The 26,487-nt window shown below is 40.3% G+C and overlaps 1 protein-coding gene across 8 annotated transcripts in view; it reads right to left on the bottom strand.

Annotated features, from left to right (window-relative positions):
- The window catches only part of Frmpd4 (FERM and PDZ domain containing 4), a 965,131-nt gene that overhangs the window by 40,773 nt on the left and 897,871 nt on the right, over positions 1 to 26,487 (bottom strand). For all 8 annotated transcript variants that reach the window (XM_040744035.1, XM_040744036.1, XM_040744041.1 and 5 more), the window contains 3 exons: positions 18,240 to 18,285; positions 4,249 to 4,353; positions 700 to 807 (listed from right to left, as the gene is read on the bottom strand). In XM_040744035.1, coding sequence (XP_040599969.1) covers positions 700 to 807; positions 4,249 to 4,353; positions 18,240 to 18,285 — 259 coding nt within the window. The remainder of the gene's footprint in view (positions 1 to 699; positions 808 to 4,248; positions 4,354 to 18,239; positions 18,286 to 26,487) is intronic.

Raw genomic sequence — 26,487 nt, 5'->3', positions numbered from 1 at the left:
CTCTTGCTAGATTATGATACAGATCATCACTAGGTACATTTTAACCTCCATAAAATTTTTCTGACTGTGCTATTTGAAGAAGGCCTATTTTAGGCTGATGAGACATTAGGGAGCAATCAATTTCTGAACATACTTTTGTACAATAAAAAAGAGAGGAGAATATGTGCTTTTCTTTTCCAGGAAAGAAGCATGGGGGAAAGCCCATATGCTTTGCAACAAAACCTATTATGTAAAACTCACCTGTGACTCAGAAATCATGGGGTTGCATGGTAGCTCTTCCTTTAACCCACTCCTGAGAGGTAAGCCTCAGTTCCAACTTGCTATGTAGCATTCTCCAGCAATTGGTGAAAGCAATCAAAAGTAAGTGCTGTCTTTACATTATTTTTGCTGGACACAAAAAGTGGCAGATATTCAAGTAATAGTTAACATCCTAATCTTCTTGGTGGCTGACATTGCTGGGAAATACTGTTGGCTTTGGGCAGGGTGCCAAAGCTTCTTAGTGGCAGCCATGGTATTTTAATTAATCTATAGTGGCATTAACGTCACTAGATGTGGTGTTTCTTCATATAGAGCATGTTATAACGTTTGTAGCACCAATAGGGACGCACAAAAAATTCAGAGCCTTTTCTGTTTATGCATTCTGTCTTGGTTTGATTTTATACATTGTGTACAGGTCCAGAGGTTCAAATGTCATCTTACCTTGATGGAGGTGCTGCAGTCAAAGCGAAAGGATTTGGTTTGTCCATTTTCCAAATAGACTTTCAAAACATTTGGCATAAAAAGAAGTGAGTTGTCTTTAACAGTTTCCTGTTTAACAACAGAAAAGAGGAATGATGGCTGTGAAGGTCAGTCAAATTAGAATTTTACTCTTGGCAGTAGTGTGTCACATGCGTATTGCTTATTCTTATGATATAATAAATGATGAATAACCAAATGCTCAAAGACCAACCAGGTATCCCTTTGGTAGTATCTGAACAAAGGTGTTCATAGCAATATTGTTTTCCAGCTACAAATAACTCATGAAACTCCAACAAAAGACATTTGCCCATCAGAAAAATCAGATGCTTTTTTTTAATGAAGCAGGATTCCCCAATGGAAAACATTATTGCAAACATAATTCCTTTGTAGTCAAGAATCTGTGTTTGGAAACATAAGCCCTGACTTTTGCAGATCAGGATTAAATCAACAAAATGAAGACCATGAATGATGCTGTGTGACAGGAGACTGCTGGTCCCTGTTGGTGGTCATGCAAATGAGTCACAAGCATGAAGGAGCTCAAGGGTAAAGTTATTTTTTGAAACTCTTTGTAGCCCATTTAAGAATGTTTCTCAAATCAAAAGGAAAACAAAAGAGGCGAGCTAGTATGCTAAAAGTGAAAGACACAGGGTCAAGGCTTTCAGCTCAGTTGCATACCTCTTGCCTGATGTCTTAGTTTTTGTTGCTGTGATAAAACACCATGACTAAAAGTAACTTGGAGAAGAAAGGGTTCATTTTAGCTTTCAGGTTACAGCCTATCATTGGAAGAAACTAAGGGCAGGAATTCAAGGCAGGACCTGGAGGCAGAGACTGAAGCAGAGACCATGGAGGAGCACTGCTTATTAGTTTCCTTGCAGGCTCTCATTCAGTTGCCTTTCCTATACAATTCAGGATTACCTGCCCAGAAATGACCTGTTCACAGTACTCTGGGCGATCCTACATCAATTGGCAATCTAAGAAAACCTCAGAAACATGTCCACAGGCCAACCTGATGCAGACAGTTCCTCAACTAAGTTTCCTTCTTCCCAGGTTTCTCTAGTTTGAACCAAGTTGACACAAACTAATGAGCAGACCTGGCATGTGGGAGGACTCTGCATTCCATTCCCAGTGCCACAAAGAAGTGAAGTGCCAAGTCTAAGCGATAACGAACAGCTCATAGTATAATCTAGAAATAACCCAAATATGATGCCATTTGGGAATATGACCAAGAGTGAACCTGAGAAATGCATTCCTTATGATGTTTCCTTTAATTGGAAATCATGAGAGATGAAGGAGAGAAGTAGATGCATTCTTGTAAGATTTATGAGCCCTTGGGTGGAACTGTGTTATGCACATGTGTTTGGTATCACAGAGTCATGGGGGTTTGGGAGGATTTAGAAACAGCAAAGCCATATGTCCTTTGGCTTGTAGATAAAAGAGCTGAAGACCAGATGCACAGATGTTGGTAAGTGTTTTACAGTCTGAGCAAACTCAACCCTTGTATAACTCATTAACTGGTCCCTTGGCTTTCTCTGCCCATTTCTTTCTCTGAATTTCTTCTCATTTCTACTGCCATGGCATTCCTCTGTGACCTTATTGCTGCCTGATTCACTGAGTAGGCCTGAATTTAAATTCAGAAGACAAGGCACCTTGTGATTGAGAAGTGCGTATTAGAAAGGATGAGGTTCTATGATGGGCCAACGGTTAGATATGCAGCTGAGGGTCCTACCTTTATAGGATTGTGGCAAGGCAGCAGAGGCTGCAGGAGACCACTGGCCCTGCAGCAATATCCTCACAGTCCAGCTGCCTCACATGAGCTCTGTCATAAACTGTGTTGAAATGACACTGTCACAGAAGCTTCTAGAACATTATTCTCTCTTTAGATGCCCAGTCACTTGCTGAGAAGCCCTGGAGTGGAGATGTAATTTTCTTACGGATTTTTGATGTGATGTGCTTATTTTTTTCCTATGGAATATTCTGCTCCTCCCCCAGGGCAGTGTTCTGAATTGGTGACCTGTATTAAGTGTGTGCCTAGATTGATGGAAATCCATTGCAGTGAGCTGAGTGCATCACGTTCACAGGGCAGTACAAAATGTCCACAGGGTAACAGCAACAAGCCTCAGACTTTTCCCCCAAAAGTATCCCTAGAGTTTATCAAATCAACCAGCCTTGATACTTAATCTTTATTATCAACTAGCTTTGATTGTGAGCCACCAAGAGATTAGTAAAGCACATCTCTGTGTGTATCTGTGAGGGCATTTTGAAAGATTATTGATAGTGGGGAGAAAACCTGTCCTGAACATAGGGGAGGTCAACAAATAGGTTTTGAGTCCAGATGAAATAATTGGGAAGAAAGTCTCAGACCCCAGAGTTTCCTTCTCTCATTAATATTTTCTCTATCTTTATTTCTTTCCTCTTATCAATCTCTATGTCAATCTCTATTTCATGGATGCTTTCAGATGAGCAGCCTCTGTTATAAACTCTTGCTGCTATGAAGTTCTGCCTCAGCAGAGGCCACAAATCAAAGGCCAAGGAATATAGGCTAGACCCTTTGTAACCATGAGGGACCTTCATCCATGAAGTAGTTTAGGCTTGGTGTTTTATCAGAGCTGAAAGAGAATGATCATATATTTCAAGTCCTTGGTCTCCAAGTGGGATAGCCCTAGGTTTGACTTGTGGTAAGAAGACTCCTAAGTGTCTTCCTCAGGATATGCATGTCCACAGCCTCTAATCCAGATCCAGGGTTAACTTCAGGAAAGTGTGTGTGATTCACAGCAAACAGATCACAAATGAATGCCTATCCTTAGGATTCATTTAAACAACACCAATAGGAGCCAACAACCATTAACAATAAAAATCTGAAACTTCCAAGGTCTCCAAACTATTGGTACCCTTGATAAAAGCTTCCTGAATCCTAAAACAAAAATGAAAATGAAACAGGACCCACTCTCCTATCTTTGGAAAGTAGAAAATGAAGTGTCCTCCTGATGTCTGCATTATCTGTGTGGAAGATCATGAAGCCCTGCTTTCCATGAAGACCTATTTGTATGGAACTGAGGGATTCTTCAATTCTAACTTTATATTCAAAATCTTTTCTTTCAATGACTTTGACACACACACACACAGGAGCAACACTTCTTTTCACAAAATGTATAAAAAGGCTATGCTGTGCAAGCATGCTCAATTGGCACACTGAAGTGGAAATCTCAAAGGAAGCTTATTCTATCTAGCAGAAATGAGGCAGCATTAGTGCTCCCAGATCAAAGCAGTGAGGGTTCTAATATATCAAGTTTCATAGGAATAATTGGGCTAGTTTCAATTCTGGTTGTGGTAGAACTGAGGACAATGAGGTGGTGGTGAGTCAAGTCCTTTGCAGTCAAGATTTGAGTTCCTCAAGAGAGACAAGAACCAGGTCCAGGATGAACATATTAGTAACATTATTGGCTTTATTTGAGCACAAAGGCTCTGCCTCAGTGCGTCTATGTGTAATACCACAGATAACTGTAAACTTACCGATACTTGGCCATTGATGATGACTTCTTCGGAAAAGCGCACTTTGACCGGGTTGGACTTCAATCTTGCCTTTTTTGCAGCACTAATAAATGCTGATTTGGGAGACTAGAGAAAATGAAAGGATTTTTTATCTGATTACTGGCATTCTAACACAAACCTTGAGACAGTTGTTTTTCATCTTTATCCTCAAAGGTATGCAACATTGTTGCTAAAATGTAAAATATTCTGTGCATGCCCAATTCAAGGACAAAATGCAAACTAAGGATGTGATTGAAACTTCATCATGACTGTAAACTAATAACCTTGATTTAGTGATCAGACCAGAAGTAGAGTGCATCCCATGTTCTTACTTACCATAATCCAAAGGATCTTATATCTTGCTCTAAATGCAGAGCTGTGAACACAATTCAGAAGTGGGAGATGATTTTACCTTAGACCTCCATGCTTTATATCTCTGCAACCTGGCTTTCAGCATTATGTTGGTAATCCATGATCTTGAATCTTAATGGACAGAGTGGGAGGAGACTCTGACTTACAATTAAGAGTTGAACTCCCAGCTGCATGATCTGCCTTATCTTACAGGTACATTGTATATTGTGATTCTTCCATGCTTTTCTTGGAATTAGGAGCTGAATGGAACAGCTTTTCCTCAGAAACAATAAGAGCAATGGGAGCATCTACTTAGAAGGATGCTAGGTCAGAGAGGGCTTCCTTGCTGCATGGCCTTGTTCAAGTCAATTCATCTAAAATCATTGTTACGTACTTATAGCAAAGCTTAAAGGCAACTGAACTCCCGTCTATTGACAGCACCACTAGTTTAAATACAGAAACCTTTATTCTCTATTGCATTTAACAGAGAGTCAGATGATTGCTGGTTCATAAACTAAAATGGTCAAATATTGGCAATTGCCTTGTGTACAGACTGATTTGCATTTGAGACTTTTGAACAATACATTCTAGTAATTGACCCTTGAATCAACATAAAGACTTAACCAGATGTATATAATATTACTTTCAAGGCCCCCAAACTTATGATCATAACTCATACTTCTATTTTTACGTGAAATTTAAAGGACTCCCAACCTTGTCAAATATACATATTCTGCTAATCAATTAAATAATAAAAACTCCAACATGATGGAATGGATATATAAAATGTGGTATGTCCATACAATAGAATATTGATTGATACTAAAATCTTGGAAACATGGTATGAATGAAATCAGACAGAAAATACCAAATATTGTACAATTATATTTCTGTGAAACAGACAGAACAGAAAAGAAAAGACCGAAAGTTTGGAACAGGTGCAGTTTCAAAAGGAGGAATAAAAGTTTAATAGATATGGAATTTCCTCTATCAGTGATGAGAACATTTTACAATGAGATAACAGTGAGGCTTAATATATCATGGATGCATTAATATTGCTGAATTATACAGTTAAAGATGGCATACTTTATGTTATATATGTGTATTTTATTATAGTATAAAACATAGTTGAGAATACACAATGAAAATTATATATGTTTGGGGGCAGAGATTTTGTCTTAATATTAGGAGAATACTATTTTGTTTGTTTATTCTTTTTTTAAATTTTATTTTCCAGTTTAAATTTAGATAAGAAACAAGGTTGCTTCACAAGTCAGTTCAAGGTCCCTCTCCCTTTCCCTCCCCTCCTCCCGTGCCCTCCCCCAACCCCCCCCGTTATCCCCTCATTTCCCTAGGGAGGGTGAGGCCCTCCATGGGGGTGTCCATAGTCTGTCATTTCATATAGGGCAGGGCCTAGACCCTTCCCTAAGAGTTCAGGGTGAGACTGCAACTCACATTGTTCTATGGGAGTCCAAAGTCCGTGTGTACACTTGGGATGGGTCCTGATCTGCTGCCCAAGGCTCAATAGATTACCTAGGCTTCCTCACTGACACCCACATTCAGGGGGTCTTGATCAATCCCATGCTGGATTCCCAGGCTGATGCCTGGGATTCAAGAGTTAACCTTTGTCTGGTCAGCTGTTTCTGGGGGTTAAACCAACCCAGTCTTAATCCCTTTGATCATCAGTCCTCCCTCTCTGTTACTGGCTTTCTTGAGTTCAGCTAAGTCCTTAATTGAGGGAGTCTGCCTCTTCTTCGATCAGCCACTAAATGAAGTTTCTGTTTCCCAGACTCTCTTGCCATAGGATTGTAGGCTGGCACTCCCCAGATCTATGTCTAAAATCCATATATGAGAGAGTACATGCCATGTTTCTCTTTTTGTGACTGGGTTACCTCACTCAGGATGTTTTCTTCTAGTGTCATCCATTTGCCTGCGAATCTCAGGATTCCATTGTTTTTTTCTGCTGAATAGTACTCCATTGTGTAAATGTACCACATTTTCTCTATCCACTCTTCGGTTGATGGGACATCTTGGTTGCTTCCAAGTTCTGGCTATTACAAATAATGCTGCTATGAACATAGTGGAACAGACATCTTTGTTGTATGAATGAGCATCTTTTGGATATATGCCTAAGAGTGGAGTTGCTGGGTCTTGTGGTAGGTTTATTCCCATTTTTCTGAGGAATCTCCATACTGATTTCCAAAGTGGCTGAACCAGTTGGCACTCCCACCAGCAATGGAGGAGTGTCCCCCTTTCACCACATCCTCTCCAGCATAAATTGTCATTGGTGTTTTTGATTTTAGCCATTCTGACAGGAGTGAGATGGTATCTCAGAGTTGTTTTGATTTGCATTTCCCGGATGGCTAAGGATGTTGAGCACTTTCTCAAGTGCCTCTCAGCCATTTTAGACTCCTCTATTGAAAACTCTCTATTTAGTTCTGCAGCCCACTTTTTAATTGGGTCCTTGGATGTTTTGGAGACTTGCTTCTTGAGTTCTTTGTAAATTTTGGAGATCAACCCTCTGTCAGATGTGGGATTATTGAATATTTTTTCCCATTCTGTGGTCTGCCTTTTTGTCTTTTTGACTGTGTCCTTCGCCTTACAGAAGCTTCTCAGTTTCAGTAGGTCCCATTTATTAATTGTTGATCTCACTGTCTGTGCTACTGGTGTTATGTTCAGGAAGCTGTCTCCTGTGCCAATTCGTTCAAGGGTACCACCCACTTTCTCTTCTAAGAGGTTCAGTATGGCTGGATTTATGTTGAGGTCTTTGATCCATTTGGACTTAAGTTTTGTGCATGGCGATATACATGGATCGATCCGCATTCTTCTACATGCCAATCTCCAGTTATGCCAGCACCATTTGTTGAAGATGCTTTCTTTATTCCATTGTATAGTTTTAGCTTCTTTGTCAAAGATCAAATGTTCGTACGTGTGTGGGTTAATACCCGGGTTTTCAATTCGATTCCATTGGTCTACCTGTCTATTTTTGTGCCAATACCAAGCGGTTTTCAGGACTATAGCTCTATAATAGAGCTTGAGGTCAGGGATGGTGATGCCTCTGGACGTCGCCTTGTTGAACAGGGTTGTTTTGGCTATCCTGGGTCTTTTGTTTTTCCATACAAAATTGATTATTGTTCTTTCAAGGTCTGTGAAGAATTGTGCTGGGATTTTAATGGGGATTGCATTGAATCTGTAGATTGCTTTTGGCAGGATTGCCATTTTTACTACATTGATCCTACCTATCCAAGAGCATGGGAGATCTTTCCATTTTCTGAGGGCTTCTTTAGTTTCTTTCTTTAAAGATTCAAAGTTCTTACGATACAGGTCTTTCACTTGTTTGGTTAGCGTTACCCCAAGGTATTTTATGTTGTTTATGGCAATTGCAAAGGGTGATATTCCTCTGATTTCTTTCTCAGCCCTTTTATCATCTGTATATAGTAGGGCTGCTGATTTTCTTGAGTTGATCTTGTAGCCTGCCACTTTGCTGAAGGTGTTAATCAGCTGTAAGTGTTCCCTGGTAGAGTTCTTTGGGTCATTGATGTAAACTATCATATTGTCTGCAAACTGTGAAAGTTTGACCTCTTCCTTCTCAATTTGTATCCCCTTGATCCCCCTTTGTTGTCATATGGCAATAGGTAGAACTTCAAGTACAATGTTGAAAAGGTATGGAGAGAGTGGACAGCCTTGTTTTGTTCTTGATTTTAGAGGAATTGCGTTGAGTTTCTGTCCATTTAGTTTGATGTTGGCTGTTGGTTTACTGTATATAGCTTTTATTATGTTTAAGTATGTCCCTGTTATCCCAGATCTCTCCAAGACCTTTATCAGGAAGGGGTGTTGGATTTTGTCAAAGGCTTTTTCAGCATCTAGTGAGATGATCATGTGATTTTTTTTTCAGCTTGTCTATATGGTGGATTACGTTAATGGATTTTCGTATGTTGAACCATCCCTGCATCCCTGGGATGAAACCTACTTGATCGTGGCGAATGATTGTTTTGATGTGTTCTTGGATCCGATTTGCCAGTATTTTATTGAGTATTTTTACATCAATGTTCATGAGGGATACTGGTCTGAAGTTCTCTTTCTTAGTTGTATCTTTGTGTGACTTGGGGATCAAGGTTATTGAAGCCTTATAGAAAGAGTTTGGCAAAGACCCTTCTGCTTCTATTGTGTGGAACACTTTGAGAAGAATTGGTATAAGCTGTTCTTTGAATTTCTGGTAGAATTCTGCACTGAGGCCATCTGGACCTGTACTTTTTTTGGTTGGGAGACATTTGATGGCTGCTTCTATTTCCATAGGGGTTATAGGTCTATTTAAATTGCTTATCTGTTCTTGATTTAGTTTTGGCAAGTGATAGCTATCCAGGAAGTCATCCATTTCCTTTAAATTTTTGAATTTTGTGGAGTACAGGTTTTCAAAGTATGACTTAATGATTCTCTGGATTTCCTCAGAGTCTGTTGTTATGTCCCCCTTTTCATTTCTGATTTTGTTAATTTGCGTGTTCACTCTCTGCTGTTTGAGACGAAGTTTTGCTATGAATTCCCAGGGCTTGGAATTGGAAACATAGTTCAGGATAGCCTAGGCTTATAATCCTTCTGGATCACCCTTACTGGCATTGGAATTAAAGGTTTACAGAACTATGATAGTTGATGTTGTTTCTAACATTCCCCTGAACACGTTTCTGAACCTATCTGAACTGTGAACAGTATCTTAGAAGACTTGACAGATGGATGACTTTTCTGAAGTTTCAATTCACCCACTTATACAAGCCATTTTAAAGAGAATGGCTGTCCTCTTAAAAAAACTCAGAAAGGACTCTGAATGAGTGCCCCTCAAAGGCATCAGTGTTAAGCAAGCTCTGTGTGAGTTTTAGAAGTCATACTGTGGTACTGGAGCCATGTGACAATAGTGTCTTCTCATCAGTGTCTGTTTAGTAATGATTAACAAGCAAATCATACAGTGGTGAGTTCATTTGCTTTTGATATGCCATTTTTTTAGCTGAAGGAAAACATTATTCTCTCTTAATGGTTCTGAGTGGCAGTATTTACGTTGGCACAATGAGTTTAGCACAAGAGAAGTGACTGCAATAAAGATACCAGATCTGACATGACTCATAGGCTGAGATGGCACAAATAATGCAAGACTTCTCTAGCATTGTTTGGCAATAAAATGTTCAACTCATTCAAGGTACCATTTACTCAATTTTGACTTCTCCGTGCATCTTGGCTTTTTAATTTAATAATTTGCTATATTTTTCTAGAATGTTCTACATAATTCAATAAAAGGTATATTATCAGAACTGCCTTTGGAGATGTCTATCATTTTATGATATGAGTTTAGAAACAAAGTGACGTTACTCAGCTTCATTGAAAACAGCATGATTTGCTGTGCTGGGGATTGACACTGTGGATCCCATCCTGGTGGGAGTCAACACACCCCAGCATCCTAGTCTCCTAGACCCATGGAACTAGGTAAATTGGGGCCTGTTTCCGGGCTGCCTTCCTGTGCCTGGGGACTGCCACCATCCTGGCAGGAGCCAATGAACCCCAGGATCCTAGTCCATTTCTCCACCCATAGGACAAGGAAGAGGAGAACTACCAGAGTATTGGACTTGCTTGCACCCACCGGAAGGGAAACCTGGTCCCGTACCCATCAGGAAAGAAAGAGGCTCTTTCTGTACCCACTGGAAGGAGGGATGGGGAGAAGAAAATATAAAAACACACTTAGCAACAGAAAAACAAATATCACACCAACAGAGCCTAGAGACTCTACACCAACAAGAGTTGAACATTCCAATGCAAATGAAGCAAAAGAGAATGACCTTAAAAACAACTTCTTGAAAATGATAGAGGCCCTCAAAGAGGATGTGAAAAATTCCTTAAAAAGGTGGAAGAAAAAACAAACCAAAAATGAAAAAAAATGCAAGAAATGGAGGAAAAGACAAAGCAAAAATTGCAAGAAACAATTCAAATAGTGTAACAGTTGAAAACAAATAGAGATAATAAAAAACCCAGTCTGAAGGAATGCTTGAAATAGAAAAGCTGGGCAAATGGTCAGGTACTACAGATGCAAGCATAACCAATAGAATACAAGAGACTGAAGAGAGAATCTCAGGTGTTGAAGATACACTAGGAGAAATAGATTCATCGACCAAAGGAAATCTCAAGTCCAACAAATCCCTAACACAAAATATCCAGGAAGTATGGGACATCATGAAAAGACCAAACCTAAGAATAGTAGGTATAGAAGAAGGTGACGAAACCCACCTCAACAGGGCAGAAAACATATTCAACAAAAACATAGAAAAAAATTTTCTCAACCTGAAGAAAGACATGCCAATGAAGGTAAAAGAAGCTTACAGAACACAAAAAAGTCCACTCGCCACAAATTAATCAAGACCCCAAACATATAGAATAAAGAAAGAATATTAAGAGTAGCTATATGGAAAAAGGCCAAGTAACATGTAAAGGTAAACTTATCAGAATTACACCTGATTTCTCCGTGGAAACTCTGAAAGCCAGAAGGTCCTGGACAGATATTCTACCAACACTAAGAGACCACAGATGCCAACCCAGGCGACTATACCCAGGAAAGCTTTCAATCAGTATAGATGGAGAAAACAAGACATTCCATGACAAAAGCAGATTTCAACAATGAATATCTACTAACCCAGCCCTACAGAAAACACACCTCAGCTTCAAAGACAGACGTTACCTCAGAGTTAAAGGTTGGCAAAAGATTTTACAATCAAATGGACCTAAGAAGCAAGTGGGGATAGCAATCCTAATATCTAACAAATTAGACTTTAAACTAAAATCAATCAAAAGAGATGAAGGAGGTCATTTCATACTCATCACAGGAGAAATTCACCAAGATGAATTCTCAATTCTAAATATCTATGCCCCAAATACAAGTGCATCCACCTTCATAAAAGAAACATTACTAAAACTGAAATCACATATAAAATTACACACTTATAGTGGGAGACTTCAACACCCCCACTCTCACCACTAGACAGGACTACCAGACAAAAACTTAATAAAGAAACAAAGGAACTAATAGAAGTTATGACCCAATTGGGTTTAACAGACATCTATAGAACATTCCATCCATACGCAAAAGAATATACCTTCTTTTCAGCGTCACATGGAACCTCCTCAAAAAACGACCACATACTTGACTACATAGCAAACATCAGCAGGTACAAAAAAACTGATTGGAATAACTCCCTGGGGAGCAGAGTGGGGATTGGGTTGGGGGATGGAGGGGGTGGGGGAGGCAGGGAGGGAGAAGGAGCTGGGATTGACATGTGAGGTAACTTTGTTTCTGATTTAAGTAAAAAGATGAAAAGAAGAGAGCATGATTTGTCTATGTTATGGTTTGAATATGAAAATTTCCCCATAGGCTCATGCCTTGAACATTTGGCCCTAACTAGTTGTGCTATTTTAGGAGGTTGCAGAAACTTAGGAGATAGATTGATGAAATGGGCCATTGTATACGATGCTTAAATATTGCTTGTTAATATGAAAGGCTATGGAGTGACCTAGGAGACAACCCTTGGAGACTGTGTGCAAATGATTACCTAGATTAGGTTCACTGAGTAGTGAATATTCACCAGAACTGTCGGCAATATAATGTCATGAGTTGTGGTCTTCGACTAAATAAAAAGAGACAGAGGCTAACATGAGCTGAGCATCAACATTAATCTCTCTTCTTCCTGTCTGTGAATACAATGAGACAAATTGTCTCAAGCTCCTGACACCATGACAGTCTGTATCTTCAAACTGTGAGATGAGACAAGCCATTCTTTCCTTAAATTGTTTTTGGCTCAGCAACAGGAAAAGTACTCAATGCATTGGGGGTATGCCTTTGAAGGTTTGATCTGGTTTCTGGGCCATCCTCTCTGTCTGTTTCCTGTTTGCCATGATGTAAACAGTTTCTTCCTCTGCTATGTGCTACCACCGCCATGATACTTTGTCTTATCATGGGCCCAGAATCAATGGAATGAGACCTGTAGACAGAAACCTCTGGAACTGTAAGCCACACTAGACCTTTCATCCTTTAAGTTGTCTCATAGGTATCTTGTCCTGGTCATTTTTCTGTCAACTTGATACAAGCTAGAGTTGTCTGGGAGGAGTACCCTAAATTGAGAAAGTGTCTACCAGAGTAGCCTATGGTCCATCTTCCTCATTGATAACTGACATGGAAGGGCCCAGCCCACTGTGGGTGGTACCATCTCTGGTGATTCTGGTTTGGATAAGAAAAAAACATGCTGAATAAGCCATGAAGAGGAAGTCAGTAAGCAACATTCTTCTATAGCTTCTGCTTTAGCTCCTGACTCCAGGTTCCTACCCTGTTTGAGTTTATGCCCTGTCTTCCTTCAGTGATGGACTGTGATATAGAAGTGTAAGATGAAATAAATAGTTTCCTCTCCAAGTTTCTTTTGGTTGTGGTTTTCATGGCAGTTTTAGAACTATAACTATGCTACAGATCTACAGAAACTGACTAGCATAGTTCATAAAGTAAATGACTGTAGAGAGCACGATGTGTTGTGCTGGGGATGTTTCCCTTTTCTTTGTAACTTTAGCATGCATACCATAGGTAGTCTAATTACTATATTAAACCAAGTACTACTGACTAACATAGGAATCTAAGATGATCAAAATAGAAATTTGAACTCAACAGACTTGGAATAAAAGCCTAAAAATCAAACATAGGTTCATTTTTTCTTGTTCTGGATTGGCAAGTGTCTTATACATTAATATGCACTTAAAATGACTTTTTGGGTAGAGATGGTTCATCAGTTAAGATCAGTAACTGCTCATCCAGGGAAAATGGGTTCAATTCTCAGAACTCACATGGCAGCTAATAACTATCTCTAACTTCAGTTCTAGGGGATCTGATGCCCTCTTCTGGCCTCCATGAGCACTGCATGTATGCATATGACATGAAGACAAACTCCCAGGCAACACATCCACAAGCATAAAACAAAAGAAAAAAAATCAAAACTTTTAAACTACTTTTTGATGATAAAAACACAAGAAGTCTTCAAGAAGGCTATCTAGTGAGAATTGGCAACATGGTGGCTTGCTTACTTTGGTGGCTAATGTTTCAAGTGGATGGGATAGTGCAAACAAATTATGAATACAGTTTTAGCTCATACTTCTCTTTGTTAGTCAAAGCATATACACTGTAAATTTTTCAGAATCATGATGAACTAGCTATCAGCAGCTAAGTTGCTGATCAGAAGCCTTTTATATCAGGTGGCAGAAATGACAAGCCATTAACCTTTAGAATAATGAGATTCTCCTGCTGTTAGTTGATTTTAACTCAATCATGTCCCCCATCAATTACTGCACTATTTTCCAAATTTGCTATTGCTAATATGGTCATAGTATAGTGAATATTCTTCTGAGGCTTTAGAAATGACCAGAACAGTACTTGAAAAAATATACATAAATAAAGGGCTTGGAGATATGGATTAATGGCTAAGATTTACTTGCTCCTTTTGCAGAGGATCCTAGCTCAGTTCCCAGCACCCACATCTGGAAGCTTAGAACCCCTTGTTAGTTAAGTTCCAGGGATCTGGCGTCCTCTTTTGTCATTCTTGAGCACTGCATGCACACAAACAGGCTCACATACCTATGCATAAGTATAAACGAGTAAAAATTTTTAAAAATATAGTATGATTGAGTTCTGAAATTGCATAATATGGCTCTGAACTTGCAGCCCATGTAGCCTTCAAGAAACCTATAGCTACTAAGTGACTTGTTTTGCAATCCCCAGGAAGCAGAAACTAAGACAAGGCTTCATAAACTGCGATCTAGTCGGGGAGGTGTTTCCGAGAGATACAGGCAGGTGGGTAGGCAAAGGAGACATGAAGAGGGAATAAGCAAATGAAGTTGTCACTATTAATCAAGGCACCACTATAGGCAACTGGAACTTATTCCTTCTGAGAATCTCTGGGAAGCAAAGCTGACCGCAAGCCCTGGAGTTACATTGTTCAAAGGACAGAGGCAGGTGGTGTGTTTATCAGCCAGCTGTTGTGATCACTAAGTGAATGGTTACTCATATAAATCTTAAAGCTTTTGTTTTCCTGGCATGTCAGCATCCCAACAAACAGGCTCTGAGTACCCAGTCTAGGAAACTAAGAACACCGGTGTGATGAGATGGTCCAACTGCAAATTCATCTTCATTTCCAACAGTGACCTTGACTTATTGATGTTTAAAATACTAATATAACCATCTTACACATTTTCTTTCTTTTTCTTCCTCCTCTCCTCTCCCCTCTGTACTCTTTGACAGGGTTTTGCTAAGTATTATCTAGACTGGCCTTGAACTTTTGATTTTCCTATGTTGGTGTTCAGGGTGCTAGGATCACAGACACAATCCATCAGACTTATCTCTCCATAACTTTGTGTGTATTTTTACTCTCACCTTCAATAAATGTACTTGTCCAAATTTCCTCTTTTTCTGTTCCTCAGCTACTAGGTAGAACCCCCTCCCTCATTGTTCCCCTTCATGTGCTCCAACTCTTGATAGATAGTGACTGTGTCTCTTTGAGACTTGTGACTGTAACAACAGTGTTTCCCTGTTCCTTTCCTGTGTCCTGTCTTGTGGATGTATTGGACTGACCACCATCATGAAGAAAACAAAACTTTTCCCTCCAGGAGTGATACTTCAGCACATCCAGTCTGCTTCATGAGTATCAGCCAGAAACAGCCACCAGGTAAAACTCCCTGGTGTACCATACTGGAAGTTTGACTGCCATGCTTAACAGGGGATACAGCTTATACTGTGAAACCATGTGCTAGCTCAGGAAGCAGGAGGGTTTCCAGGAAGAAGGCTTATCTTCCCTCAGGTGTATGGGACACACCTTATTGGAGCTCATCAAGAGGCAGCAAGGCAAGCATCTTAAGCATTTAGCCAGTTCCAAAAGAAATGGAAGTGCTCTAACAGACATGAAATTTATAGATTTTTCTCAGACAGAAGCATAATCTACAGACCTTCTCTTGTCTAGCTGGGTTTTCTGTTCTTTACAAGTCTATCTTGTTTAGGACAAATTAAACCCTGGTTTTTGCTTGTTTGTTTATTTTGTTTTCAAACAGGGTCTCACTTTGTAGACAAGGCTTGTCTGGAACTCACTGGTAACAGGCATGCCTCAAACTTGCAGCAACCCTGTTACCCAAGCTTCCCAATGCTGATGTTACAGGATATACCCAGATTGAATTTTTTTAAAGAAGCAAGCTAGAAGGAAAATCCCAATATAAGGATGCAAGTAAAAAGCAGTATAGTCTATTCTGCCATCTGCTCTTTCTCTGTCTATCTGGTGTACCTATTTCAGTAACTTCTGTGTATATGCTTGTTTTACTGGTTGATAGAAAAACACTGTTGACTAATAGGGAAACAAGATAGGAGTTGAGGAGGAGTCTAGGAAATGTAGACAAGGGTAGGAGTCACCATGTGATCCCGGGAGAGAGGACATATGAGGCTGGTGTCCTCGGTAAGATATGGTTATGGGTAATACTTAAGACATAACTAGCCAGTGAGAAGCCTCAGACATTGGTCAACAACATTGCAACTACTAGAGTCTCTGTGTGTTATTTGGGGTTGATGCGACTCTGGGATGAAGCTGGCGGGAAGAATGCTCTTTCCATGGATCAGAGGAGGGAAACATTAAAATGGAGCATTAAGGAGAGGCTTTAAGGCAGTACAGTGGCTCACTTCTGGGGACAATTTTATTTTGAAGGGACAATTATCAATGCCTGCAGATACTTTTGGTTGGCACAACTTGGGGGAAAGAGTGCAATTAGAGTTTGCTGAGCAGATATCAGAGGTGTTTGCAAGCATCCTCTAATACGCAGGAAACACTCCAGGTCAAATGTTGACAGTGTCAGGACATGAAAGTCTTTGTGAGCACTTAGAATAATCAGGACTGAACCTTGAAAGATAGGAGGATTTGGCTGGCCAGAAGGTCTAGGAGGAGTGGAAAACATGCTCAGCATTTCAGGAAGGAAGGGGATTTCAATATGGAAATTCACTTGCAATAGTTGGCTAGAGTAAGAATGGAGTAGAAGAGTGTCCATTGATAATGAGTGTGTGTGTGCACCATTCCCTTCTGAATGGCATGCCTAAACATTGTATTACAATGTAGTAAAGCAGTCACTGGACTCTGGGAAACAATCCAGATTATCAGATCAAAGTACCTTGTTTTACTGACAGTGGGGAATATTTCTGCACCAACACGTCATGGAGACTCAGCTGGACAGAAGAACTAACCCTTAAACTGTAGCCGTAACCTATTAGCTTCCCATTGAACTTGAATGTCAAATGCCTCTTTTTATTTTTCCTCTCTCTTTTCTGCATGGACTAAGACAACAGTACACAATGCCAAAAAATCAGCCTGAAGTAATAAAGTTTCTGATCATGTATTTTTAAGAGGTTGCAAAGTAAAGAGGAAAATTCAGGTAAATTTGAGAGATGGGAGTAAAAACAGCAACGAATATCACACTGAACTTGGAATATACATCTTATTCTGTGAGGAGAAAACATGGAATCTATGCTGGTTAGATCCTCTATAAAGGCCCAAAATGGTGGGTAGCTGGCCATAAAGCCATTTCCCTTGGTGTCTTGTGAATGGGTGACATTCACAAGTAACAACAAGCCTGCAGAAAGACAAAAAAGTAACAGTTGCCTGGGGTGGATGGTGGTAACAGGGGTTAACTGGGCATGGGTATCAGGGATTGTAGAGGGGTGATGGAGCATTATGAAACTTGACTATGCTGATGACTACATACTTCACTATGTCATCCAGAGACCTTTGCCTTACAAATGTAAAATGAGTGAATTGTGTACACCATGAAGATTATACCACCATAAAACTCTTTTTAAAAATTTTAGCTCAGTTGGTAGAGTGCTTGGCTAGCACGGGCAAGGCCATGGTACTTTATTAACTGGGTGCAGCGATTAATGCCAGCAATCACAGCTCTAGAGGTGGAGACAGGAGGATCAGAAGTTCAAGGACATCCTTTAGCTACTTAGCCAGTTTTTACTAGCCTGAGATACATGAAAATGTGTCACAAACAGACAAACAGACAGACAAACAAACCAAAAACCATAAGAAGCAAAAGCAGTATAGTATGATCATGATCAATTCCTCCCTCCTAATTAAGGTATCAGAACTCAAATTCTGACAATGGGATCCCTCTCATGCCTCCTTTGAATCAGGCTTAATTATCCACTTCTCTACCAAAATAATTAGATGGGGACTAGAATAAAACTTTCACACAACTTCCTGTAATTAGATATTCTCATGAGACTTGTGATTCGGAAGCTGGCAAATAAGAAAGTCTTAGGTTTTGTATTAGTTGCAGATGTGGAGTGCTCGCAGGCCTGCATAGCTGATTGTCTTTCAGGATATTTAGGGAAGTGCAGTACTTTTCACTCCAATGAATGGTTTTGGTAGCACAGAACACAATAGAAATGATCAAGAATTTTAAGCTTGCATTGTGAACACATGTTATTTGTCTCCACTGTTATTCATCCCGGTGGCTTTCCTGGAGTGGGTTGAGGAAACCAGAAGCTCAAGGACATTGAGTGGCACTTTTGCTCATAGAACACTTACAGGGTAAGGCTGAATGACAGTGAGCAGGATCGATTCTTTGCAGCTTCTGTAAGAGAAAAAAACAAACAGATTTACACAACGTGCAAAGCACATACTCAAGCAGAGACACTTTTCTTTTGAGAGAAAATGTGTGTGGTGTGATGGCAAATGTTCCTTGGACTTCCAGAGCAGAGTGAAACAACTCAGAAGAGGGCTTTAGACCATAGAGAAAACCCCAATCAAGTGTTTTCTAAAGGCAGCAAACCATCCAGTTGACAGCTTCATAAGCAATTTCTACCAACCATCTGATTTGTATGACCAAGCAACCGGGCCTCATAACCAAACTTGGTGAGGAAAGAATCATTTTAGAAGCACTAAACTCAATCAGCCTCCAGACACTTCTTGGCTCTCACAGTTGATTCTCCTTTTCTGATGTTTATATAGCCCACTTTTCTCTTCTGCTGGAAAGTGTCTGTTGATTTCTTGGAGGGAAAGATTTTAAATATTCTATGAATGCATGACATGTGTTATCAGGGAAAGCATCCTGGAAGAGAAATGTCATTGGAGGTTGTCTATTGTAAAATGGTAACACCGCCAACATTGTTCCCCACACTGTGCAACTCAATCCGTGCAATCGTGGGGCACAGAGCTGCTAAGTATTTCTGACAGGCAACAATTGGAAAATGGTGTTCACAGTAGGAAGCACTTCACAGCTAGAGCAGAACAATGGACTAGAATGGCTTATTTAATTTCCTCCAAGTAACCCACACCCTTGAGAAAAAATCATATTATGGGTTATAATATTCTCTTCCTTCTTTCTTTTGTTCCTTTTAAATCCTAAGTAAAATCCACTTGCCATTTTGCTGAAGAAGAGCAGACTATTTTTTTTTACTTTAGGTTTCAATGAGTTACTTGTTTTTGTGATTTATGGACCAAATAAGTAAGGTGAATTCTGTTCCCTTTGAGAAATCACTGCAAATTCCATTTCTCTCACCCATGCAACTGTGGGTTAGCATGCCAGACTGTGATCTACTGACTCCTAGGAGAGGCATGTGTGTCCCTTGACCTGGAGAGTTTGGTGGGGAAGAGAGGAATCAACAGGATGAGAAGGAGTCTAGATCTACAACTCAAGGATACTGACAGGTGGATAACACAGTGCTGTTGGTCACAATTCCTCAGTTTTTCAGGCTGGCACAGTACCCAATAACTGCAACAGGCAGAGGAATTGTATATAATCAAAGTTTTAGTGGGTGTGAGAGTGGATTATGTGGTGGTGGCTGTAGGGAGGAGCCATAAGGGATCATTAGGTTAAGTTCAGTGTTTAAAAAACAACAACAAAATCCACAATACCCTAACCCGTACATCCTAGCCTTATTTCACATAGGAATTCTACCCCTCTCTTGTAAGGAAATATTGATGACAATGTTCCCTGTGCCAGAATGTGTGGGGGTGACATGTGGAAGTATATGGGGTGTTCATTCCAGGAGGTAGCATGTAAGAAACACATAGGCACAAAGAGAAGGAAAGTGTTGCAGCTTAGTTTTCACTTCTTGCCAAAGGAAACAATATATGTTCTACAGCCTCAGTAACCACACACACACACACACACACACACACACACACACACACACACACACACACACACACGCGCGCGCGCGCGCTGTCACATGCTTATAATCCTAGGACTGGGGAGGTAGAGACATGTAGATTCCTGAGGCTCACTTGCCCTCCAGGCCAGATTACTTGGAGCATTCCAGGCCAATGAGAGACCTTATCTATAAGAAAAAAGGCACTTGAGGACACTTGACCTACACACACATGTCCACAATCCATGAATATGTACCTTTTTCCACACATATATGAAAAACACATATACATGCACGCACACAAATAATGACATAACACCCATAAATCAGTGCATCTCTGAACCCCTTTTAGGGAAGCTTCTTTTTACAGTAGATGACGATTAATACAGAGGCCCACAACTGGTCAATGTGCAGAGAATAATTAATAGCGTAGTGTTCAGCTCTAAATATCGCCTCCCCCACTACCAAGGCTCAGGAATCATTGCAGAAGAGAGGGAAGAAATACTGTAAGAGTCAGATGTGTTAAATGGCTGTAGTGCAATTGTGTCTTCTGGACATAAGAAGGTTTTTGCACACATGAACTCCTAGTAGCTGTGACCGCATTAGCAAGACCTGTACAAGATCAAGCCAAACAAAAGCCCAGCATGAATGATTGAGGTGGTTCTTGACCTCCCACACCTAACTGAGGAGCTATTGACAGTTGATGGCTGGTAGGTGGATGGAGAGTCAATTTTCTTCAAGCATGTCACCCTGAGAAGCTACTTGTGCTCCAGTAGATGGCACTACACCATGCAGAGGCAGTACAAAGTAGATTCCAGTGGTTGAAAAAGAAAAGAGCACCTGAAGATGGGAAGGAAAACATGTTTGATCAAAACATGTTATATGGATACATAAAATCAAACTATACCAAGTTAAACTGTATATATACACAATTAGCTTATAAAATAGTTATTTAATTCTAATATATAAGCAAAATTGTGGAATTCTTTATGTTGCATTTAACTCAGTGAAGCTGTGTTATTTGCCTTTCTAAAACACCTGATGGTCTACTAAAGAGCTGAATGGCAAATAGCCAGGAAGAATAAAGAATAGGAGGGGCTGGCAGGCAGAGAGTAAATAGGAGGAGAAATCTGGGAAAAGGAGATAGAAGAGCAAGAAAAGAAGGAGGAGGACACTGGGGACCAGCCACACAGCCACTCAGCCAGACTTGAAGTAAGAAGCAAAGAAAAGATATACAGAAATAGAAAAAGGTAAAAGCCCAGAGGCAAAAGGTAGATGGGTTAATGTAAGTTATGAAAAGCTGGCTAGAAACAAGCCAAACTAAGGCCGGGCATTCATAAGTAATAATAAGTCTCCATGTGTGTATTTATTTGGGAGCTGGGTGGTGGGCCCCTCAAAGAGTCAAAACAAATAAAAGCAAAACAAAAACACCCCCACAAACCCAACGAACTACAGAATGCTATTCTATTTACTTTTAAATTTATAGTCTACTCAAATGCAAATATATTCATATAAAATATATCAGGACTCCAAGTCAAACTTATCTACTCAATGTGGCATATTTTGCCCAAACTTGCTTCCAGAGACCTCAGTAGTAGGCAATGGATCCTGAGGGCTTATCCTCTGGGATCAGCTGATTGTATGAGAATGTTGGAATGAGCTAATCAGATTTCCTCTCTCCAACATTAAGATGAGGAGACATGAAGACTAAGAAGAGCTATGAGGAAGGTTACCAGAGTACAGGATGCAGGTGACCTGAGTCCCTGAGCAATCTTGGCTCTGTCTTTTCTAAGAACTGCTTGTTCACAGCTCCATTAGAAATAAAATAATTGATGTATGATTTCTCAGTGTGATATCTATCATCATTCTAGGGAAGAGCTTTTACCTCTGTTTTATCTCATCTGTAAGTACTTAATCATCACCTGCCAGACAAGAAGAATTAACTCCACTCTGTTTCAGATCCATTGGGATTTTAACCCAATCTTAGGAAGAAAAAGCCAAAGCCATATGTGTTCATGTGTTAAAGGATGTCAAAATAGATTTCGACAGCTTTAGTGGAGCCTCATGCCAATAGACACAAGTCATCACCACATGGGAAGGAAGGATGCTGTGAGGCGTTAACAGGAGTTATTACAGAATTTGTAATATTAATTCTTAACTCACTTTGGGGTCTGTCTCATATCTTCCTACAACCCCCAAACAGGCAACAGGGAGAGATAATCAAAGTAGCATGCACCCAACAGGAGAAGATACATTTGTGAAATGTCTGCCCTTCTACTGAGGTGGATGCAAGAGGTGTGATTCCTGGGGAAATTAATAGAAGCTACAGTGGAAATGGGGGATTGGATCATTTCATGAGGGATTCCTGATAACTAAACCGCTTCTAGGGGTGAGAATGACTTAGCAGAAATGTGTGGAAGCTGAGACACTCTATAGCAGGCCTTAGGTTCAGTCTAACCCAAACAGTGTACAACTGCATCCTATCAACAGGCAAACCATCCAGAAATCCACAAAAAGCACCCACAAGAGAATCAATGATGGTTCCTCAGCAAAGGACAGAGGAAACCAGTGCTGAGTTACACTGGTAACAATCAAGGGAGAACTTCATTTTATCTTATCACTCTGGCCAGCCTAATTACAATTCCAAAAAGAAAACATTGACAATATTCCTTGATGTTCTACAGCTTTCCAAGGCACCAAAAGGGGACAAAAGAACTTTTGTGGAGTTGGAAATTTAACTATGATATCACAGTCGAACACTTTAATTATACAATACAAATTGTTGTGATTACAAATGTACTAATGACTGGAGAATATTTCTGAACCTGTTTAATGCATTTTTGGAGCTTTCTTAAGGTTTTTGTTGCAGGCTATAATTACATGCAGGGAGCTATTATGAATGGACAATGACAGAAAAACACTATGCCTTGTGATTGCACCTTGCAAGGCCTGTTTTCCATCTCCCCAAATTATCTTTAATTATGTGGTCTTGAATAGATGATTTTCTTTGAATTTGAGCAATTCTTGACTGAAGGGATAGATCTCCAGCAAGGAGTAATAAAAACATCACTATAACATTGGAGGCTAAAGATCAGAGCATGGGATGCTGGGGAGATGGCTAAGTGGATAAAGACATGTGTTGTACTAATCTGGAGGCATGAGTTCAACACTGGAACTCACATAACAAAGTCAGATGCAATGGAGCAAATCCACAATCCCAGAACTCCTATGGAGAGATAGGAGTTAGAAACAGTTGTCCAGAATTTTACATGACTGCTAGCATGGAATTCACACAGTGCAACAGTGGAAACAAGAGGGACCACGTCACCAAAGTTGTCTTCTGGCCCTCACACATGCACCTCAGCATGCACACATAGACTGTTCCCATCAAATATGTTTTTAAAATTGGGTGGTGGTGGTGGCGCTCGCCTTTTATCCCAGCAGAGTAAGTAAGGAGTCTGAGGCCAACCTTTTCTACAGAGCGAGTTCCAGTATAGCAAGAGCTACACACAGACTAACCCTGTCTAGAAAAACAAAAACAAAAATGCTTTTAAAGGTCAGTGCAGCTTGCCAGGCAATGGATACAGTGTAGAACATGAAAGTAGATGGAACCATAAACTTGAGACAAGAGTTGTTTTACTTTCAAACAACACTCAGTGCCCCTTTAATTATTCACTCAGGTCAGGGGAGCTGCCATTCGCAGATCTAGTGCAGTAGTTGATGGGAGCAAATGGAGTCACTGAGCAAAAACTACTATATTAGCTTTCTACTATTATTGTAACATATTAGTATAAATTTAGTAACTTAAGATACAAGTTTACTGTCTATATCTCTGAAGGTCAGAATTCAGATTGAGGTTTACCTGTGCTACATATGATGACACAGAGCCCGAGGCAGCAGCACAGGGCTCTCAGGGATCTACATCTGATGGGATCCACAGTTGAATGTAGAGATGGACACATGCCGCAGTCCTGACACAGAAGCTATCTCCAATTGGTTACCACTTGCAAATGAAAATTTAGGTTTTTTTTTCTCCAAGGGAGTCTCACTGTGGAAACAAACTACTCTTAAGGGTAGTCTGCATGCCCAGCAGTAGGTGGCCAACAGAAAATAAACTCAATGGCATCTTTGGAGGTTCCTTGTCTCATAATGTTTTGTTGGGGCTTTTCTTTTTTGTGTTTTTTCCTTTTCAAAAATTATCTGATTATTATTTTTAATTTTATTTATATCCATTTTTTCTTTTTAACTTGTAGGTCCTTGTGCATTATATTATGGCTTCCAGTTTAGTGTTTAGTCTTTTTGTTTGTTTTGTTCAATTCTGTTGTATTAGTTTTTGTTCTATCTTATATATTTATTTTATCATAAAGAAGATTTTCCTGTGCTAAATCAAGTTAACAGAGCTCCTGGCACTCACAAATGGTGATGGGAAATGTTGATTTCAACATGCAGAAAAAATGAAGCTAGTAATATTACCTTGTACCCTGTACAAAACTTACCTGCAAGTTGATCAAGGGCCTCAACATAAGACCAGAGACTTTAAAACTGCTTGAGGAAGGAGTACTGGGTACACTTTGACTTACCAGCACAGGTAAGGACTTTCTAAGTAGGATTCTAACAGCATAGGAAACACGATCAACAACTGACAAAGCAGGTCTCATATTGAAAGCCTCTGCACAGCAAAGGGAATTGTCAATTGGTCTGGGGGGGGGGCTGTAGCAAACAGAACGGGAGAAAATATTTTCTAGCTGTCTATCTGACAGAGGGTTCATATAGATATTCTACATACTAATAATACTAAACATCAACAAAACAAACAACCTAATTAAAACCAGGTTGTTACAAATAATGCTGCTATTAACACAGTTGAACAGATGTCCCTGTGGAATGAATGTGCATCCTTTGTGAGCAAAGGGTCAAGCCCATGCTGGGGAAACCTACAGAAACATCTGACCTGAGCAAGTGGGAGCTCATGCAATACAGACGGACAACTGAGGAACCTGCCTAAAACCGAACCAGCCTCCTAAAATTGGGTGTCAGCTGGGGGACCTGGGCAGTCTATGGGGCCGCTGGCAGTGGAACCGGTATTTATCCCTAGTGCATAAATGGGCGTTTTAGAGCCCATTTCCCATGGAGGGATACTCTCTCAGCTTAGATGGGGGGAGGGGGCAGGGCTAGGCCCTGCCCAAATGATGTGACAGACTTTGATGATCCCTCATGGGAGTGCTTACCCTCCCTGAGGAGTGGATGGGGGTGGGATGGGGAGGAATGGGAGGACTGGAGGGAGAGGGAACTGTGACTGGTATGTAAAATAAGGTTGTTTTTAATTTAAATAAAAAATAAATAATTGAATCAATAAAAAAACAGGTTGTATGTTTGAATAGAGTTTTCAAAAGGAAAAATGCAAATAGCCAGCAAACAGTTTTAAAAGTGTTCTATTTTCTTGGTTATCAGGAAAACACAGGTTAAAACTCCTTCACCATGACTAACATGTAATGTAAGTGACAACAAATTCTGCCATGGAAATGGTGAAAGTGGGCTTCTTATACACTGCTGGCAGGAGTGTGGACTAGTCTAGCCCCTCTGGAAATATGTATTGAGGTTTCTCAAACCAATTAGAAATAGAACTACAATATGACTCAGCTGTAGTACTCCTGGGCATAGCCCAAATGTCTTTGTACCTTACTACAGAGACACTTGCCCATCCATTCACGAGAACTAGGAAATATAGTCAACCTAGATGTCCATAGACTGATGAAACCTAGAAAGGGGCCATTTGTATAGGGAATGCATTTAGGGAGGAGTAGAATATGGGTGGGTGGGACATAGCTTAAGAAGGGGAATACTGAGTTCAGTCAGGTAGTGGTGATGGGGATGGGGAAATGAAGGAACAGGAGAAGTTTTAACCAAAATGGAGTAAGCATGAAGAAGCTGCATGTGATCCTGCAAACCAAGTAAATATAATCAAATATGATTGTAGGAACAAATGACATGAAAAACAAGACTAGGAGAATACTGGTAGGTAAAGCTTTAAGTAGAGATGGGAGAAATGAGGAGAGGGGTGAGTTAACCCAAAACAAGGCTTTATGAAGAAACTATATGACACCCTGTGGGGACACCAGACCTTGAGCAGAAACCCACTTCCCCTTCGGCCTGGGAGCAGGCATCTATGTAATGTTTACTGAAAACAATTCAGTGCTTTAGGGCTCAGATAGGGCTTGCTCACTGAAATACCATGCCTTTCACACCCCCTATGGCTAGATGCCTCTTCCTGTTTCCCTGTGGTGTCTCCCCGATTCTGGGGCCGGAGATTAGACCACCAGCCAGGAGGAAAGAATGGTATGTAGATGAATGGCAGAAGTCCTTAAAAAGGGAAGCTCCTTTTTCTTAGAGAGACTTCTCCTGAGAGCTCTCTCCTAAGCGGACTGGGGTCTCCTCCTAAGCTGACTTGGGAAGCATAAAGTTTTCTTAAAGCAACCGACCGGTCTCTGTGTCATCTATCCCGACCACCTCGCTACATTCTCGGATGCAGGCCGCACAGCAGGTGCGACAACACCCCACTAGATTTTTAGTTAAAGTACTTTTAAAAGGGAATGTAAACACAGGTATCACATGTGGACAAACAATGCTGCTCTCAGAAGACATAGATTATTAAATGAAAATCTTAGTGATAGGAACAGGCAAAG

The sequence above is a fragment of the Mesocricetus auratus genome, unplaced genomic scaffold, assembly GCF_017639785.1.
Source record: "Mesocricetus auratus isolate SY011 unplaced genomic scaffold, BCM_Maur_2.0 Super-Scaffold_100003, whole genome shotgun sequence".
Lineage (NCBI taxonomy): Eukaryota > Metazoa > Chordata > Mammalia > Rodentia > Cricetidae > Mesocricetus > Mesocricetus auratus.
The sequence above is the reverse complement of the archived record's forward strand: the minus strand, read 5'-3'. Positions and strand labels throughout refer to the sequence as shown.